The 18522-nt window shown below is 37.5% G+C and overlaps 1 protein-coding gene across 3 annotated transcripts in view; it reads right to left on the bottom strand.

Moving 5' to 3' along the window:
• The window catches only part of helz (helicase with zinc finger), a 178708-nt gene that overhangs the window by 114659 nt on the left and 45527 nt on the right, over window positions 1-18522 (bottom strand). For all 3 annotated transcript variants that reach the window (XM_008116368.3, XM_003224437.4, XM_016995744.2), the window contains 5 exons: window positions 15716-15767; window positions 13158-13233; window positions 6372-6570; window positions 3958-4065; window positions 2780-3077 (listed from right to left, as the gene is read on the bottom strand). In XM_008116368.3, coding sequence (XP_008114575.1) covers window positions 2780-3077; window positions 3958-4065; window positions 6372-6570; window positions 13158-13233; window positions 15716-15767 — 733 coding nt within the window. The remainder of the gene's footprint in view (window positions 1-2779; window positions 3078-3957; window positions 4066-6371; window positions 6571-13157; window positions 13234-15715; window positions 15768-18522) is intronic.

The raw sequence follows: 18522 nt of genomic DNA, 5'->3' as shown, positions 1-18522 counted from the left end.
ATGCTTGTAGTCAATTCAAAATTCAAATGCCATTAAGTCAAAAAAATTCCCATATTTCACCGTGTAATAGTCACATTTTAATACTTTTTTAGAAAAAAAAAGAGAGAACAATTTAGTTATATTATTCAAAGAATGGAATTGTGTTTTAAAAGATCACCATGATTAGAGTATTGTAACCTTTTTGAGATATCTGTAAAAGAAAAATATTCTCAAGATGTATATAATTTGGCTTCTTTCTGTCAAATTCTTTTGCTTGAAGCAGCATCATGGGGGATTGGAGATGGTGGAATTTCAGCACAATGAGTTTGGAGAGCCTCAAATTGGTAAAGTCTGCCTTAGCAAATAGAGATTTGAAACACATTCCCAGCTTTCTAACAGCATCTGAAAAGGCCTTGTGGTTGGCATATTTTGTCTGCTGCCAAATAGCTGAGAACAGGAAACCAAACTAGAATTATATTTTTTCTTATTATTATTATATTTATGTTTATTTATACCCCACTTTTCTCTGCACAAAGGAGACTCAAACAACTCGATGCAATCATTTGCAATAGTAGCTCAAATACCTACTTTAAAACTTTCGAGCACATTCACCACTGGCAATTTGCAATGGAGAAATTATGAATGGAAATGTGGATAAAACCCTGCTTTGGTTCATCCATTTATCCCTAAAGCTGTTCTCTCTCCACAATGATTGCTTGTTCATCTCGCATGAGTATGGATTTCCACAGAAAACAGGGCAAGTGAGAAAAATTACTTTCTTCTACTGTAAAATTGTCCTCCTAAATGTACAGTCACGAAGAATAATTTTTACTGTTTTTACTGTTACTGTATTGCATTTGTATTGCATTTTTGATTTTATTGTGTTTTACTTATTTGAAGCTGCTGTTTTTATTTGTCTTACTCTGTTTTATTGTCTTTGGGCTTTTGCCCTGTGTTAGCCGCCCCAAGTCCCTGGGGGGGAGATGGAGGGGGCATAGAAAAATAAAGTTATTATTATTACTATTATTATTATTATTATTATTTATTGGCCTAACATTTCATGTGGTGAGAATGTAATGTGCAGCTTCTCTCACTGGATGCCAGTGGACTTGTACAACTTAATTCCTCAAAATGTCTGTTAAGCCTGGCTTTGAAAAACATTTATTTCTGCTGTTTATTGCAATTTGCAATTGTTCGATGTGATATTATTTACTGTGACTGATTATTTTGATTTGATTGTATGTCTCCGAAATTATTTTATAATCATCTTCTGTGGATAAGAACATCTTTTAACAGCTGAGATGTGCATGAAAAGCTCACACATGGCCCTCTGCACACAGACTAGGGTATTACTGTCTCTCAGCCTACTGGTACTCCCAAGATAGCACACAGCAAATAAAACCCAGCTAAAACAAGTATTATGTAAATACAGACTAATTGTAAAAATACTTTTTGAAAACAGAAAACCAGAAAAACAGAAAGTAATCCCTGGTTTTAAGAACAAGTGCCATATGATAGACTGCCTTCCTACCTAGCAGCTCAAGAGGAACAGAGACAGCCTCACATCCCTTGTACTGTATATCAATATCAAAATCTTGAACTGAACTTAGAAATACACTTGAAGCCACTGCACTTGGTACAGAACTGGAGATCGGGGGTCTCCAGATGCAAAAGGATGCTAGCACAGTTGGCAGGGGAAACACTTTTTTGTGTGCAAGTGCCCTTTTTGCATACAAACTAATGGCCAAGATCTGATTTGATGCTGCCAGCATCCTTGTACAAATATAAACCACAGTCATGTCCAAACTGCAATTGCTCAATGTCTTTAACTATTGCTGTGTAAACTAAGGAGCAAAAAAATTAAACAGTGCACTTATACAGCAACCAGAAGGAAAACTTTCAATAGCTGCCTAAACAACAGTAACAGGGCTTACGGATTAGATTTATTTATCACTCAATCTACTGGCTTATTCTTATTTCTTTCTTATTCTTTTTTCCCTTATATGCTGTTTTTAGAACAACTCTAGTACAGCAAGGGTTTAGAATAATCAAAGTAAAATTTAAAAAATATTACAATCTCATTATGCAACCTTCTCACATCAGACACAGATTAACAAAATTATTTTTCTTATCTCAATGATATGGCAAAAGAATTATGAACTGCTGTTTTAAACATGACTACAGTAAATTACAATGAAGCTACGATTTGGTTTAAAAAAACAAAGTTCGTCTTATCAGAAGTCCCTATGAGTTTTCAGAACTAGGAACATGAAAACTACTATCATGCAAAGATAGTCTCAGGTTATGAACAAGATAGGTTCTATATGTTTGTTCTTCAGTTGAATTTGCATGTAAATCAGAACAGATACATTTTAAAGTGTAATTCCAGTCAAAATATTTATTTTTAAGTTATGGATGGCATGGGGAAGGGTTAACACCTCTGTAAAGTTTGTTTTGCTGCCTGTGCCAATGTTCAGAAGATCACTTTCTTTCCCTGTGACAACTGGATTTTGAATGTTTTAAATTGTCATGGAAATAAGGATTGGTGATAAAGCTTCAGTGGAGACACTTTTCCCCAAGATAACTCTTTCAGGAGTGAATTTCCCTTCCTGAGGATAGTTTTCCTCTCATCTCCTGTTGTCTCACTCCCATTTGTAACTAAGAGTCATATATAACTTCAATATTTGTAACTCGGGGACTGCCTGCATAATAAAAAACATCCTGGAGACAATTTATAACAAAGAAAATCATGTAACACTAGCAACAAGCATATTCATTGAAAAATATACATAAACAATACCTTCAGTTGAAGCAGCATCGATCATTACTCGTTGCATCAAAACTGGTTCAGTCCCAAAATCAAATACCACAGTTTGGCGAAATGTCCCAAAAATTTCTGTTCTAAAGGCTATGTTGATTTTGTACACAGAGTGATCTATTCCATTTTGGGCCATATTTCCTCCTATCCATTCCTGGCAGTTTGTTGGAACTTCTTGTGATACTTGGGTAGTGCTATCTCCAGTAGATATTGCTGTGATACTGAAATGAGGACGATGGGCATCATACAGCAATGCCACCCGATACAACATTCGTGCAGGCTATGGAAAAACAAAACTCTGTAAATAACTATGTGGCATGGTATGGTTTTCTTTTTAATCCAAACTATTAAAACACCATGTCCCAACATGGAATGTGAAAACTCCCAATAACTGATGGGCCGGGTATAAGATCTTTACATCTGCTGCAAAGATTATAAAGGTTTGCACAAAACAGACTTGTGGGTTCAAGATCAGCATAAAATTTGATAATGAGCTCATCATACTGGATGCTAAATTCCACCATTTCATAAACCTTAATTGTTCATCTATGATTCTCTCTGATACATAGCCAAAAGATTTGAATCCTGAGACAAGGTAGGAATATAATTTTTCTACAAATAGTATAAAGCATAAACATGGTATCATTGTTTTCATATTCACACACTTATCTTAATTTTTACAAGTAACAGTCTGTGAATATGAATACTCATGAATTTTCATTTCTCTCTTGCAAGTGGAAGGAATACTTTTATTTGCAGAAGTATTCACATTTCCATGAACCATTTCTATTAATATGAACATTGTTTCCATTCCAGTTTGCCCCCCAAAATGTTATTAGGAAGTGGAAGACACCTTGGAACAATGGAGGAAGGGTACTGGTGGCTTCAGGAAGTGAGTGAAAATGGTTTTCTCCTCTTCCACTTGCAGGAGTTTTCTCAGTGGTATACCATTCAAAAGATGCATCCCCTGGCAGAATAAAGTACTGGAACTACAAAAATTTGGCTTATTCCATCCTTATGATCCTTATGATTCCAAAACCAATAATGCACCTAATGTAAAATGCAAACACTTGTAGTTTCACAATTCCAGCAATATAGTAAATGATACATTGCTTTTTTAAAGAACAAAATTTTAAAAAATCTATAAAAGGTAATCTTACCTTACATGTAAGAGCAAATGTCCACATCTGTTGTGATTTTTTGGTAGTAACAGTAAGTGACAGTTCAGGGTTATGTTCAACTCTCACACCATCTAGGCATTCACTAAGCTATGGAGGGAAAATCAGTGTTAGCAATTCTATATAGGAACAATAGAATTGAAGGAATAATTTGACACTATCCGTAATAAAAACCATGTCTGAACAGGACAAATACTGTGGGATGTGCATTTTATCTAAATCAACAAAACGTACACAAGAAAAATAATCAAGCAAATTGTATCAATTACTGCTCTGTTTATATACATAGATAATTCAGGGAAAAGTCATACAAAAGCAAAACAAAACAAAAAGCAAAGGTTCAGTGGTATTTTAAACTGGAGTGGTCAACAACCACATTATATTTTGTGCTGCAAACTATTTAAATACCTAAGAGTCAAAGTCAACTTTAACAAGTACAGGAAAAATAAATTACAGGCAGTCCCCAAGTTATGAACAAGATAGGTTCTGTAGGTTTGTTCTTAAGATGAATTTGTTTTTAAGTTGGAACAGGTCCATTTTAAGTATAACTTCAGCCATATATATTTGCTCTGGATAGCATAGGGAAGGGTTAATAACCCTGTGGAGTTTGTTTTGCTGTCTATTCTTCTGTTCAAAAGATTTCACCTAACTCTCTCTCCCTTTGACAATTGGATTTTGAAAAAAATTGCTTCTTGTGGAAACAAAGATTGGTGATAAAGCTTCAGTGGAGATACCTTTTCCCCATGATAACATTTTCAGGAGTGGTTTCCTTCCTAGGGGTAGATTTCTTTCACTTCCTGTTGCCTCACCCCCATTCTTAACTATGAGTTGTTTGTAAGTTGGATGTTTGTAACTCGAGGATTGCCTGTACACTTAAGAGACCACCATTCTTTTGTACGTTACATTTATAAAAACCCTATACAGAGTGTTTCAAAGTGATGGACTTGATTTTCTATGTATCTCTGCAACCAAGAACTACCCATGAATGAAACTTTTACCACTTGAAAGGACGGGGCATAGAGTTTCATAGAATCATAGAGTTGGAAGAGACCTCAGGGGCCAGCAAGTCCAACTCCCTGCCAAGAAGCAGGAAAATCACATTCAAAGTACCCCCAACAAATGGCCATTGAAGCCATTGTTCTGCAGCCTAGTCTCCAGGGCAGCAGAAAACAAGCTTACGCTCTCCTCCCTATGATTTCCCCTCACATATTTATATATGACTATCATGTCTCCCCTCAGCCTTCGCTTCTGCAGGCTAAACATGCCCAGCTCTTTAAGCCACTCCTCATAGGGCTTGTTCTCCAGACCCTTGATTATTTTAGTCTCCATCTTCTGGACACATTCCAGCTTATCAACATCTCCCTTCTATTTCCAGAATTGGACACTGTGTGATTCCAGGTGTGGTTTGACCAAGGCAGAATAGAGGGGTAGCATGACTTCCCTGGGTCTAGACACTATGCTCCTATTGATGCAGGCCAAAATCCCATTGTTTTTTTTTGTTTGTTTGTTTTTTGGGGGGGGGGGGGTTGCATCACATTGTAGGCTCACATTTAACTTGCTGTCCACAAGGACTCCAAGATCTTTTTCACGTGTGCTGCTGTTGAGCCAGGCGTCCCCCCATTCTGTATCTTTGCATTTCATTTTTTCTGCCTAAGTGGAGTATCTTGAATTTCAAAGGATTACTACTAGATGTCTCTCCCACAGAACAAACAGCCATTAACCGCAGTCACTCGCAAGATGGCAACCCCACAACATAAAGCATTTTGTGTTCTATAGTTCAACAAGACTAAATCCATAATTGTGGTGCAGCATGCATTTCAGTGGCTTTTTGGAACTGATCTACCAATGCCAAAGAGCATTTGTTACATTTTATGTAATTGTAACATGTTGCCAGAAACAATAATACTGTAATTCCTCTAAGCATTTCTTCCCTCTTCCTTCATGGCAAAGAGGCTGCAGACAGTAGTAGATGTGTATATTTTATGTGTGCATTTGTGGGATTGGCCCCAGGAAGGAAGAGCTGATATAATGGCTGCTTTTAAAATAGACAATTCTACTGTGGGGGGGGGGGGGGGGGGATGGAGATGTGCTGGGGGAACCATTATCTACTTTTTGTTCCTAGTGCACCAACTCCTAATTTCACTACTGACCCAAGAAATAGTTATCCCGGACGATTCTTGACAAGTGCTTAAGATCAGGATGAAATCTATCAAAATCTTCCACAGATATCAGGTTTGATTGGTGAATCACACATTCAAACAAAAATAACAAATACACTTTTTAAATGGTGATTTGAGACCAAATACTTTGACCAAATATAGTTGGAAGTGCCAAAATTAGACTATCTATTACTGTCATATACAAATACTGTAAAAAGTAGTTTCATGTTGTCTTACCACTTTCTCAGGAGATAAGGAATTCATCCATTTTTCAATCAAGGATTCCATGTAACTTCCTAAACATTGTTTGTTTTCCTTCTGCTGTTTTAATCTTATCAAGCGGGAAGCGTATCGTTTCTGCCATTCTGTTAGCTCTTCCTGGGAATGTGCTGAAGTACACTGTGCACCGTACCTGCAGATTCCTTGCTCTAAAAATCTATACAACGTAGGAAAGAAAATTATCTTTTAATGCTTCCAACTGCAAATATTTCCCAGATAACCATTCTTTGAAGAATTTAAGTCCTGTGTTTTGAATTTTCCAACTAAAAGTAGAAACCACTGTGTTTTAAGTGCAACCAATGCTGCATGCCCAAAGAGGTTCAGAATTTGGCATTACAGCCCTGTTCCTTGTGTGGCATAGTTTTGAAACTCGATAAGCGTTCCAAAGCAATTTGTGATATGACATAAGAAACTGTGCATCTAAAATAGCTCTTTGCATTATAGCTACATTTTCATTTAGGTCAAATACGCTCCGAATATTTTAGAACATCTGTGACACATGGAGCGAATAAGAAATAAATTTCAAATGTACCAAGACATGATGATGATGATGATTATTATTCTATCAAATATACACATGTTAAACATATAGCATGACTGCAAGACAAATTTAACAAAAGGACGTGTCTTTCTCTATATATAAATTCTACATACACACACACACCAATATATGATCTTTTCAATTTTTCTAGAGTGATAGTGACACCATGTGGTCTTTTCTGTTTACTTCAGGTTTATATTAATACAACAGAGATATCTTCCAGATCACAAATTAGCTGTCCAGAACTATGACATTATTGTATATATCCAGTAGCTCTCTGACTCTTCTTGCAAACACCCACAAAAACAATTATATAGGAATGCAGTGTTGCACAACTCTTCACAGTAAGAGCTACTTCTTAACAGCCAACTTCTTAACCAGGCATTTGGAAAGTAACCAACTCAGTGTGGTGGTGTCTCCTTTGTGCAAAAGCAGCTGATTCAGATCTGCTCACAGCCTTGAAGACACAGAACTCACCATGAGTTGGTGAAACAGGTTAACAGTCACCATCAGAGGGTCTACATTAGTAGAATAACTTCCAAGAGTGAATCCTATTGCTTGAAGGGCTTCTCTCAACTGCTATAGCTATCTTCCTTTCACTGCCCAAGTATCCATGCTAGTGATGGTAGCACGGCTTGCTCCCATATTCTTTTCCTTTCCTTCCTTCCCCACCTGGTCTCCCTCTATTCACTGCTTCTTTCTTTTCTTGACAGACTCCTAATAGCATGTCTACCTTGCTCCTGAATATAGTAATTCCTCCATATTGGCAGTTTTGACTTTTGGGGATTATTGTTGCACCCCAGGCCTGGAGCCACCTATGACCACAGCACCACACAGGAGTCCAAATATAAGTAAATAGTTTATTGTAAAAACACACAAAATATATGAGAAAGCAGTAATAAAGAAAAGGAAAGGAATAATCCAAAGCAGGTTCAGTAGCAGGTGAGGTCCATACAGGAACTCACATGTCTCTTGAAAAGTCCAAAGATCACACAATCCAGAAATAGCAAAAAAAAAAAAGTCTCAATGTGGCATAAATCCATAAATAACAACTCTCCTAGAAAACCTGAGTAAAAAACATGAAATACGACTATAAACACCTTCAATGAACAGGGCTTGACTTGACACATGAACTCAGGCCAAATTTTTTTCTCAAACACCAACTTTGCCTGAACTGAATTAGGGTAAACAATTGGCTTGCTAATAAACAGACATAAAGTCATGGCTTTGCCACTGACCTTCTTTATCTGTTTTTCACACAGTTGTGTTGATCTACCATGCTGGCTCTCTGCCCTAAAGTTCCTTGCTCCACCCCGTACTTCCAGGGGTTTTCTCATGAGAACTTTCTGTTAATTCATCTTCACTCAACCCCTTATTTGAGAATATTACTTCTAACTACAGTGACTGACCTTGGAGCTCACCAGCCCTATCTAAGGCAAATGCATTCTCTTGATTTGCATCACTTTCATTCCCTTGGCCTGTATTACTTTGAATCCCAAGAAAGCCCACAATCCCTTGTGAATCCACTTCATCAGAAAACCCATCACCTCCTAGCTGTTATGATTGCTGAGCTACAACAATTATGCACAAATACGATTTTAAAAAATCTTTTTGGGAACCTCTAGGGCTGGATCTACACTGCCCTACATCCCAAAATCTGATCCCAGATTATATTCTTATCCCAGATTATCTAGCACTGTAGACTCATATAAGACAGTTCAAAGCAGATAATCTGGGATCAGATCCTGGGATATAGGACAGCGTAGAAGGGCCCTAGGTCCTCTAGTATGTCAACTTCCTCCACTCATGCTGGAACATCTATAGATTTCTAGAGAGAACACCTCTTTAAAAGTCTGAAGGATCTCCAATGCAATTTTATAAATTACATATTGAGGTTTATACATTTCCTGATCTAAATATAAACCTGGAGTATATCCATCTACTTTAAAACTTGAGTGTTCACATAGCCCCTAACTTTCTATCTAGATACAGAATTGTTATAAGAAATATGTCCTTGGTACACATTGAAAATAATAAAGAAACAGTATGATGCGCTGTCTCCTGGTTCTCAAAGTACCATTTATCAGAAAACGTTAACAAAATATTCTTTTTTAGAATCCGGCAACTGTATTGTATTGCATTGTAAGTTATATTTTGCTTCTGTAAAATTTATTTTGGTTGTGAAGTGGTTTTATAACTGTAGCCATTTTACATGTATTTATATGGAAAATATATCATTGATACATTAACTATAATTTGTTTCCAGTTATAATTTTATGTATATGTTGTCTTCTTTTCTTCCTTTCTTTTTAATTTTTTACTAGCCACTGAAAAACAGCATTAAATATTAGAGGCCAAAACGTGCTGGACTAATAGAAAAAGATCTGACTTATAGTGATGTTATCACATGGTTTCCTTGACAAGATTTGTTCATAGTGCAGGGAAGAGAAAGATGCGGGAAGAAGAGACAAGGGCAATACCAACGCCCCAGGATATACAGGCAAATGAGTGTTGTCTTCTCCTACAAGTAGCCTGGGTAACCAAGTGGGGTGAATCTGAATGAGAACGAGATAGAACTTATTTAAGTCTTATTTTACTGCTAAAATTGTATCCGCAAAGAATCAGCCTTCCGAGCTGCTCCAAATGGTCAGAGGACTATTAAATCTTAATTCTCAAGCGGCCCCCCGTCCATTCAGGGGCTCAATATGAGGACTCCTCACAGCACTTTGCGGATAAAGTTGCTCAGATCCGTTCCAACTTTGACACCAGTTCCAACACAGTGTCTTTGGATGCAGCTCAGACACCAATTTTAATGGATTATTTTCCCTTGGTGTAGTCTGATGATGTGGACAGGATCCTTGGAAGGACAAGAGCCACCACATGTATCCTAGACCCTTGCCAGTCGTGGCTAACAAACCGGGGGGGGGGGGGGGCTAGCAGAGTGGGTAACAATGGTAATTAACGCCTCACTGACTCAAGGCGTACTACCAACATGTCTCAAGGAGGCTATAGTAGGGGGTGGGAAGAGGGTGGTAAGGGTGGGTGGGATGGGGGGTTTAAAGGGGCAATTAATTAAGATATGTGGTAAAGGGAATCACAATTGGAACCTGTATCCCAGCCATAAAGATTGTAAACAGTTTTTATGTTATCTTTTAGATGGCTAAGGTATGCAGTGTATTGTTTTGTTATCTGTATGAAGAATACAAAAAGTTTAAAAAAAGGAGGCTATAGTAAAACCAATTCTTTAAAAAACCGTTTCTGATGAACAACTACCGACCAGTTTCAAATCTCCCCTTTTTTAGCAAGGTTCTGGAACGTTGCGGATTCGCAACTCCTGAGTTTCCTGGATGAAACAGATTATATATACCCATCACAGTCTGGTTTCAGGCCTGGCTATGGGACCGAGACATCTTTTGTTGCCTTGGGGGATGATTTACACAGAGAACTAAATGGGGGAGTGTGTCCCTGTTCGTTGTCCTGGACCTCTCAGGGGCTTTTGATACTATCAACCATGGTATCCTCCTGGAGCGCCTCTCAGCAGTGGGATTAGGAGGTACTGTTTTGTAGTGGCCCAGTTCATTCCTGGAGGGTCAGGTCCAGAAGAGGATGCTGGGAGACTCATATCTACATGAATCCACTGGGAGAGATCATCCAAAGTTTTGGGGTTCGGTATCATCTGTATGCAGATGACACCCAACTTTATCACTCCTTTCTACCAAAAGCACAGGAAGACATCCTGACCCTGAACCGGTGCCTGTCAGCTATGATGGACTGAATGAGGATGAACAAATTGAAACTAAATCCTGACAAGACAGAGGTACTCCTGGTCAGTCGAAGTCAGATCAGGATATAGGGCTACAATCTGTGTTAAAAGGAGTAATACTTCTCCCTAAAGATGCAGGTCCGCAGCTTGGTGGTCCTCCTGGACTCAGCGCTACTCTAATGGCCCAGGTGTCGACAGTGGCTGGGAGAGCCTTTGCAGTTAAAGCTTGTGCACCAACCTGATTTGGCTACGGTGGTACATGCCTTGGTTACACCCTGTTTAGACTACTGCAACTCGCTCTATGTGGGGCTGCCTCAGAAGAGTGTTTGAAATCTCCAGCTGGTTCAAAAGTCAGCAGCCAGATTGCTAACAGGAGCTGGTTACAGGGAAAGAGCTGCCCCCCACTAAAACAACTACACTGGCTACCAGTCAGCTTCCGAGCACAATTCAAACCTATAAAGCCCTAGATGACTTGGGCCCAATCTACTTAAAAGACCGCATCTCCCTCTATAAACCTGCACGAACCTTAAGATCAATAGGAGAGTTCCTTCTCTCGGTCCCACCAACGTCACAAATATGAGGGCCTTCTTGGTGATTGCTCTGCAGCTCTGGAACTCCCTTCCAAAAGACATCATAATGGCCCCCTCCCTACTAACTTTCAGGCGTCAGATAAAAACTTTTCTCTGGAATCAGGCCTTTAATGAAGATTTATACAAGATTTATACAAGAGCAATAGGTGCCATAGTAACATCTGGAGCTAAACTTTTCTGTGCAATAGCTGATGGACAAGTGGCAATGGGAAGGATATTGGCTTCAGTTTATGTTTATTTAGTTTTTAACTATAAAGTGCTGATTGTATTTTAATCTGTAATATGTTTTATTATGGTTTAATTGTTGTATTATGTTTTAATAGTTATTATTGACTATTTCCTAATGTACCTGTATGTTTTATACCTTGTTAACTGCTTTGAATCCCCAATGGGGGAGAAAAGTGAAAAATAAATAAATAAATAAATAATAGGAAGCTTCCTTTGAGTTCCTTTCCTCTGAGAGTGATTTACCTAACATCCTTCCATGGCCAAGCAAGGATTTGGACCTAGGTCTTCCAGGGGTCCAACCCAACATTCAAACCATTACATCATGCTGATTCCCTTTCAAATGCCTGCGGCTAAATACCAGGTTCTTACCATTTTCACCATCCAGAAACAGTCTTCCAGCATAGAAATCAACATACTATAACCTTCTTGAAATCTCTCCAATAGCTATAGTAAGCCACTGGACCACAGAGCATGCTTTTTTTAAAAAAAGAAAAAATATTACTCATTTAAAGTGTGTCATACTAGATACTTTTTAGAAATATGTGTATAGTCTGAATCTAATGGCTGTTTCCAACTAGAACAGCATATTTCATAGTCCCTTCAACAATATGGAATATGGAACTGAGGCTATAGTACAAAGGTAAAATTGAGAACTTCTAGATCAGGGGTCTCCAAACTAAGGCCCGGGGGCCGGATGCGGCCCTCCAAGGTAATTTACCTGGCCCTCGCCCTCATTTATAATATAGTATTTTTGTATCAGTTTTAATAATATAATATATTGTATATACATATAATATTGATAATAATATTATCATTTTACATAATACAATACTAACAATAATATCATATAATAATATTAATTATATGTTATATATTACATATGATATTACAGCATAGTGGTATAGTTCAATATAGTATAATGCTAATATTGTGCTATGCTAATAATATAATATATTGTATGTACATAGAGCTGCTCTGAGTTCCCTTCGGGGTGAGAAGGGTGGGATATAAATGTAGTAAATAAATGTAGTAAATGATTTTGGAGTTAAATAAATAATTCTGGACTTAGGCTCGCCCAAAGTCTGAAATGACTTGAAGACACAACAATAACAACAACAACAACAACAACAATCCTAATTAACTTGACTATCTTATTGGCCAGTAGCAGGCCCACACTTCTTATTGAAATCCTGATAGGTTTATGTTGGTTAAAATTGTTTTCATTTTTAAATATTGTATTGTTCTTTCATTGTTATTGTTGTTGTTTTGCATTACAAATAAGATATGTGCGGTGTGCATAGGAATTTGTTCGTTTTTTTTCCCCAAATGATAATTCGGCCCCTCAACGGTCTGAAGGATTGTGGACCGGCCCTCTGCTTTAAAAGTTTGAGGACCCCTGTTCTAGATAATAGACTGCTTCTTAAGTGCCAGAGATGAAAAATAGCTTGTAACAATTTCGTTTTAAACTTCCAGAGAATTCATGTTCTCCAATATTGTCTCTCTTTCTCTCTCAAACATAAACATACACACTATATATATATATATATATATATATATATATATATATATATATATGAATTTACCAACCAACACTGGAAAATAAAGACAAGATACTACTTTACCTTTTGCATAATGTGTACTCTTCACTACTTGTAACTCCCCTGGGTGGGGGGCGAAACTGCCAGTCATCCTGAGATCCTGAAAGGGAATTATAATGTTATATTCTTTGCTGGATGGGGTTACACTCCCCCTGAAGACACAGGTCCGCAGTTTGGGGGACCTCCTGGACTCAGCGCTGAACCTGGAGGCCCAGGTGTCAGCATGGCCAGGAGGGCCTTTGCAAAAATAAAATTTGTGTGCCAACTGCACCCATTCCTTGAGAAGTTAGATCTGGCCATCATGGTACATGCCTGAGTTACATCCCATCTGGATTACTGTAACGCACTCTACGTGGGACTATCTCTGAAGAGTGCTCGGAAACTTCAACTGGTCCAAAGAGGTTGCAAATTGGGGTTAGCTACAGAGAGCGGACAAACCCCATTGAAGCAGCTCCAATGGCTGCCACTCTGTTACTGGGCACAATTCAAAGTACTGGTTGTAACTTTTGAAGTCCTAAAAAGTTCAGGTCCAGGATATTTGGCTGACCACATCCTCTTGTACGAACCTACACGGGCCCTGAAATCTTCAGGAGAGGCCCTTCTCTTGGTCCCATTTCCATCTCAAGCTCAATTGGTTGGAACAAGAGAGCGGGCCTTCCTTCTCAGTGGCTGCCCCTCGACTCTGAAACTCCCTTCTTCTCAGGGAAGCCAAAATGGTCCCCTCCCTGCTGTCCTTCAGGTGACAGGTTAAAACCTTTTTATTCAGGCAGGCTTTAAAGAAGAAAGTTTTTAAGATTGTCAGGAGCTGCTGTGATTTTATATGCTCTTAATGATGTTCAATACTGTTTTAATACTTGTATATTTGCATATTTTAAGTTGTATTGCAATGCGTTAGTTGTGAGCCACTATGAGTCTCCATATGCAGCGAAAAAGCAGGATATAAACAAACATAAAAATAATAGTCACTATTCTACAATCTTTAATGACAGATATATATTTGATTTCAGGTGTTGAATAAAACCAAATATTGTATTTATGTGAATCTAAGGCGCACCTTTTTTAGGTAAATGGCTGTGCCAAAATTGGGGCACACATTACTGTCTTCCTTTCTTTCCCATCTTCCCATTAAGAATTCCCTGATTCTCTGGTATTACTTTCCATTGCTGAAAGATTTGGTGATCTAACACTTTTTACTTTTAAAGAAGAAATTCTAAGCACACAGCAATTGTAATGCACACCTTTTTGGAAAAAATTACTAAGACTGCATTTTTGCCACTGTATATTTTTGCCAGAAAATACTTTCTTTTGTTTCAGGGTTTTGAAAATTGAGGCGCACATTAGATTTGATGGCACACTAGAGTCGAGTAAATACGTTAGATATCCTGATCCCTCACCTCAACAACAGAAAGTGAGATCTAGTGCAAAGTGGCTCAAACAGGGTGTCTAAATTTAGGAAGTAAAGTATTCTAATCCAGAACCACTTCAAAGAATAATCTAGAGCCTTTTTTCATGCTTATCAGAAACCACGTACAATACAAGGAAGCTGTTACATCAGCTACGCTAGTAATACTTTCTATTGTTCAAACAAGGAAAGCCATCTTCCACATAAGAAAATTAAATGCAGCCCCCTTTCCCTACCAAAAAATAGTACCAGAAGTAAAGAAGATCACTAGATGAGGTTTGGAGTATTAGGAGAAAATGTGTTAAAATTACACATGTTTTCTGTCAGCAGCATAGATGTTATGCTAAAATGTGTTTTCTGACATTTGGTAGATGTGTGATGGGACATGTACAACTCTCCAGATGTCGCTGTACTGGAACCCCTATCACCTCTCTCCAGGCAATGGAAACATACGGTGGAGTTTTAGTCCAGCAACACCAAGGCAGCCTCAGTTTCCCCATTAAAGACAAGCATTTATAATTAATGTACTACATGAGTGAAATTTATCTGAGGACAGAAACCGAAATGCTCTAGAATGTCAACAAAATATGTATTAGTTGGACCATTTTGTTGTATTTTAAATATGTTATAGTACTAAGTTACAACTTTATTTTTTAACAGAAAGTAGAGAACATTCTTAAACAAATGAATATAGATGAGCAAACATGTAATTAGTATATCCTATCATTTCCTGTAAATGGCTGATCACATGGCAACACTTGGCAATGAATTAGTTCCTAAGAAGGTCACCCAGGGAAGATAATTTTCTTATCCCCTGTTCTTCAAAATAACATATTGAGAGGCAAAGAATTTCTTCAAAAAGTTATGCCATCTGATTTTCAGTGATTTCATACCCCTTTCCTGATACAGTTTCTCCTACTAGTGAAAGACAAACCAATAGGAGAAGCTTTATAGGGGGCTACAAAGAAGATAAAAGAAAGCATGTTTTTTGCTAATCTTCCATTACCCTCTGTTCACTGTAACTTCCTCCTCATCCCTAATAATTATTGTTTTGTATTCATCTGGCATCAAAATTATTAGTTAAAATAGTTTAACCATCTCCTGAAAATGATTTAAATTGCTTCATACAAAACATTTCAAAAATCCATTTTAATCTCTTTATCAACTATTTTTAATTTACCTTCTTCAAACTCTTCAGCATGATATACTGAGGGTACTTTAGCAGCAGCTGCCTGAAATTATAAAGCACATCATTTGCACATCATTTAAAACAAGATTTTAAAACAATGTAACATTTATAATAATGAGGCAAAATGCTTTTTTGGTGTTTTTAAAGGCAATATATTCAAAGGTATAATTACCACCTTCAGTACTCTCTTTCTCAGGAGAGTCAGCAAATTTTAGAAAATTATTGTAAATAATATTGTCTATGACAACTAATAAACTGTACGGAAATACATCTTTGCCCAACACCGGAAACACTGTAAGTGTGACAGATCCCTATTGTCAGGTTGGCCCTGCAGTTCCAACGTTTGGACTCCCGCCATTTGCTTTTCCCTTGCTCCCCAACTAATCCTTTTCTGGAATGAGTCCCTGGGCCTCAGTGTCACTAGTTGTATGCTGAAATGTGGTTGTGCTGTATTGGTGGATTTTACATGATAGGTATGGCCTGATTCCAACACAGGCTTGATAGACAGTGACAGTTTTTTAAAAAACAAGAATAATCTATATATATAAAAGGGTAATGAAATTTCGGCCTAGGACAAAACAACAAAACTACACATCCCAGAAACACTAAACTTGGCAGCACAACCCCTCATCCATGCCTCTACGTTCATACAACAAAAATAAAAGAAAAATAAAGTCCTAATTAGAGGGAAAGGAATTGTTTTTATCCAATTGCTGCCAGTTACAAAGCTAAGCTCTGCCCACTTGGTCTCCTAGCAACCCGCTCAGCCCAGGGGACAGGCAGAGTTAGGCCTCACTTAGGCCTCTTCCACACTGCCTATAAAATACAGATTATCAGATTTTAACTGGATTATATGGCAGTGTAGACTCAAGGCCCTTCCACACAGCCTTACATTAGGTCCATTTATAATGGACTTAATGTAAGGTAAAACCTTTACCTTACCTTAACTACCACCAATTCCTCAATACTTTATTTCCCATACCACCATACTTCGCCACAGCAACGCGTGGCCGGGCACAGCTAGTGGGTTTATAAAACATAATGGAACAATACAGGTATATTAACCATTGATATTTTTAGTGTTATCTTGTTTTAACCTTGTTGTAAGGCACCTTGATTCCCATGTCATGAGAAAAGCCAAATATATGAGAGAGAGAGAGAGAGAGAGAGAGAGAGAGAGAGAGAGAGAGAGAGAGAGAGAGAGAGAGAGAGAGAGAATGAGAATGAATGAATGAATGCCAGGAAGATGTCCTCCAAGGATGATCTTAGCACACAAACAGGTTGATAACTTAATTTAAACAATGCTGTCTGCTGGACTTAAACTGGTAATTATTAATTTTAAACGATTGGGGAATCAAAGAGTGATGAATATTCTGGGAGTGTTAGATCCTATTTCCTATTATATCCAACAAAAACCCATTCATTACAATTAGTTTAGGAAAATCTCCAAAGTAACATTCACAATGTAGGGAATGTGGCAACCATTACAGCAAAAAGGGAAGTTCGATCCTACAGTACGAATATGGAAACACTCCACTTTTACACATGGACATCTTTGACTTTCAATCTACTTCAGTAAAAAGTAAAAACATAACATAATAAAGGCTGCAATTTTATAACAGTAATGCACACAGGACTAAATAATCATAGATACAATTGGGTAATATTGGGCTTTTTTTGATGTACAGTGTTCCCTCACTTATCGCAGGGGTTATGTTCCAGTACCACCCGCAATAAGTGAAAATCCGCGAAGTAGGGACACTATATTTATTTTAATATTTATACATTATTTTAGTAGTTATACACTATTTTAAGTCTTTATCAACCAATTGTGTGTTGATAAATCACCTCCTTCTCCTCCTGTTGCCGCTTGGGCTCCTTTCCTCTCCCTTCAGCTTCTCCTTCCTCCCTCCCTTAGGGCCTACCAGATAGTCTTTTAGAGTTTATTGAAAAACCGCGAAACAGTAAATCCACGAAAAGCAAACCGCAAAGTAGTGAGGGAACACTGTAATGCCCAAGCTCGTTCAGTTCAGGATTATACGAACAGGCCTTCTTGCTCATAAAAAACATAAAGAAGAACAAACTACCATAAGGAAGAGACAGGAAGAATACACTTCTACTTTTAAACTAACCAGAGTTGCCCGATTACACTTGAACACAGTTGGAACTCTGGTAGGTTTCTACTACAGTTATTTCAAACAGATCAGAACAAAGCTGAGGTTTATGATCCTGGCTTGCTCCCTAACTGTGATTGGAACAGAATTCAAAATGAACCAAAAAAAAGGAATGCTGGTTCATTTAAAAGCAAATGCTTCCAATCAAAAAGGAGACAGCCCATTTTAAGCTAGTTTATTAAGATAATTATCTATTAAATACTACCTTTTTGTTATAGTCTATATTATTTTTATGACAGCATATTACGTTTCCCAGTGTGAGTTACTTGAGTACCTTTTTCAAATAAGAAATTACAACTAAGTAATATTATCACCACAATTTAGAGATTATTTCACTCTTTTTGCAGGATTACCACATATTTTTGTCACTTTGATAGTAATAGGGGTTGGTCTCATGAAATGACAGAGAAGAATTGGACCGTGTTCTATCCATGCTGCTGTATTCACATGTTTATTTTTGATACTAAAAGAAACTAAAAAGAATTATTCTAGTTACATATGAGACAAAAAAGTATTTTCAAAAAAGGTATCTGTAACAGCCCAGTTTGTAGCTACAGTATTTCTTTTTTAAAATACTTTCTGAGTTCTTTTGTGTTGATTTTAAAAATATCCTTGCATTAAAAA

Source organism: Anolis carolinensis, chromosome 2 (genome assembly GCF_035594765.1).
Source record: "Anolis carolinensis isolate JA03-04 chromosome 2, rAnoCar3.1.pri, whole genome shotgun sequence".
NCBI classification, from domain to species: Eukaryota; Metazoa; Chordata; class Lepidosauria; order Squamata; family Dactyloidae; genus Anolis; species Anolis carolinensis.
The sequence above is the reverse complement of the archived record's forward strand: the minus strand, read 5'-3'. Positions and strand labels throughout refer to the sequence as shown.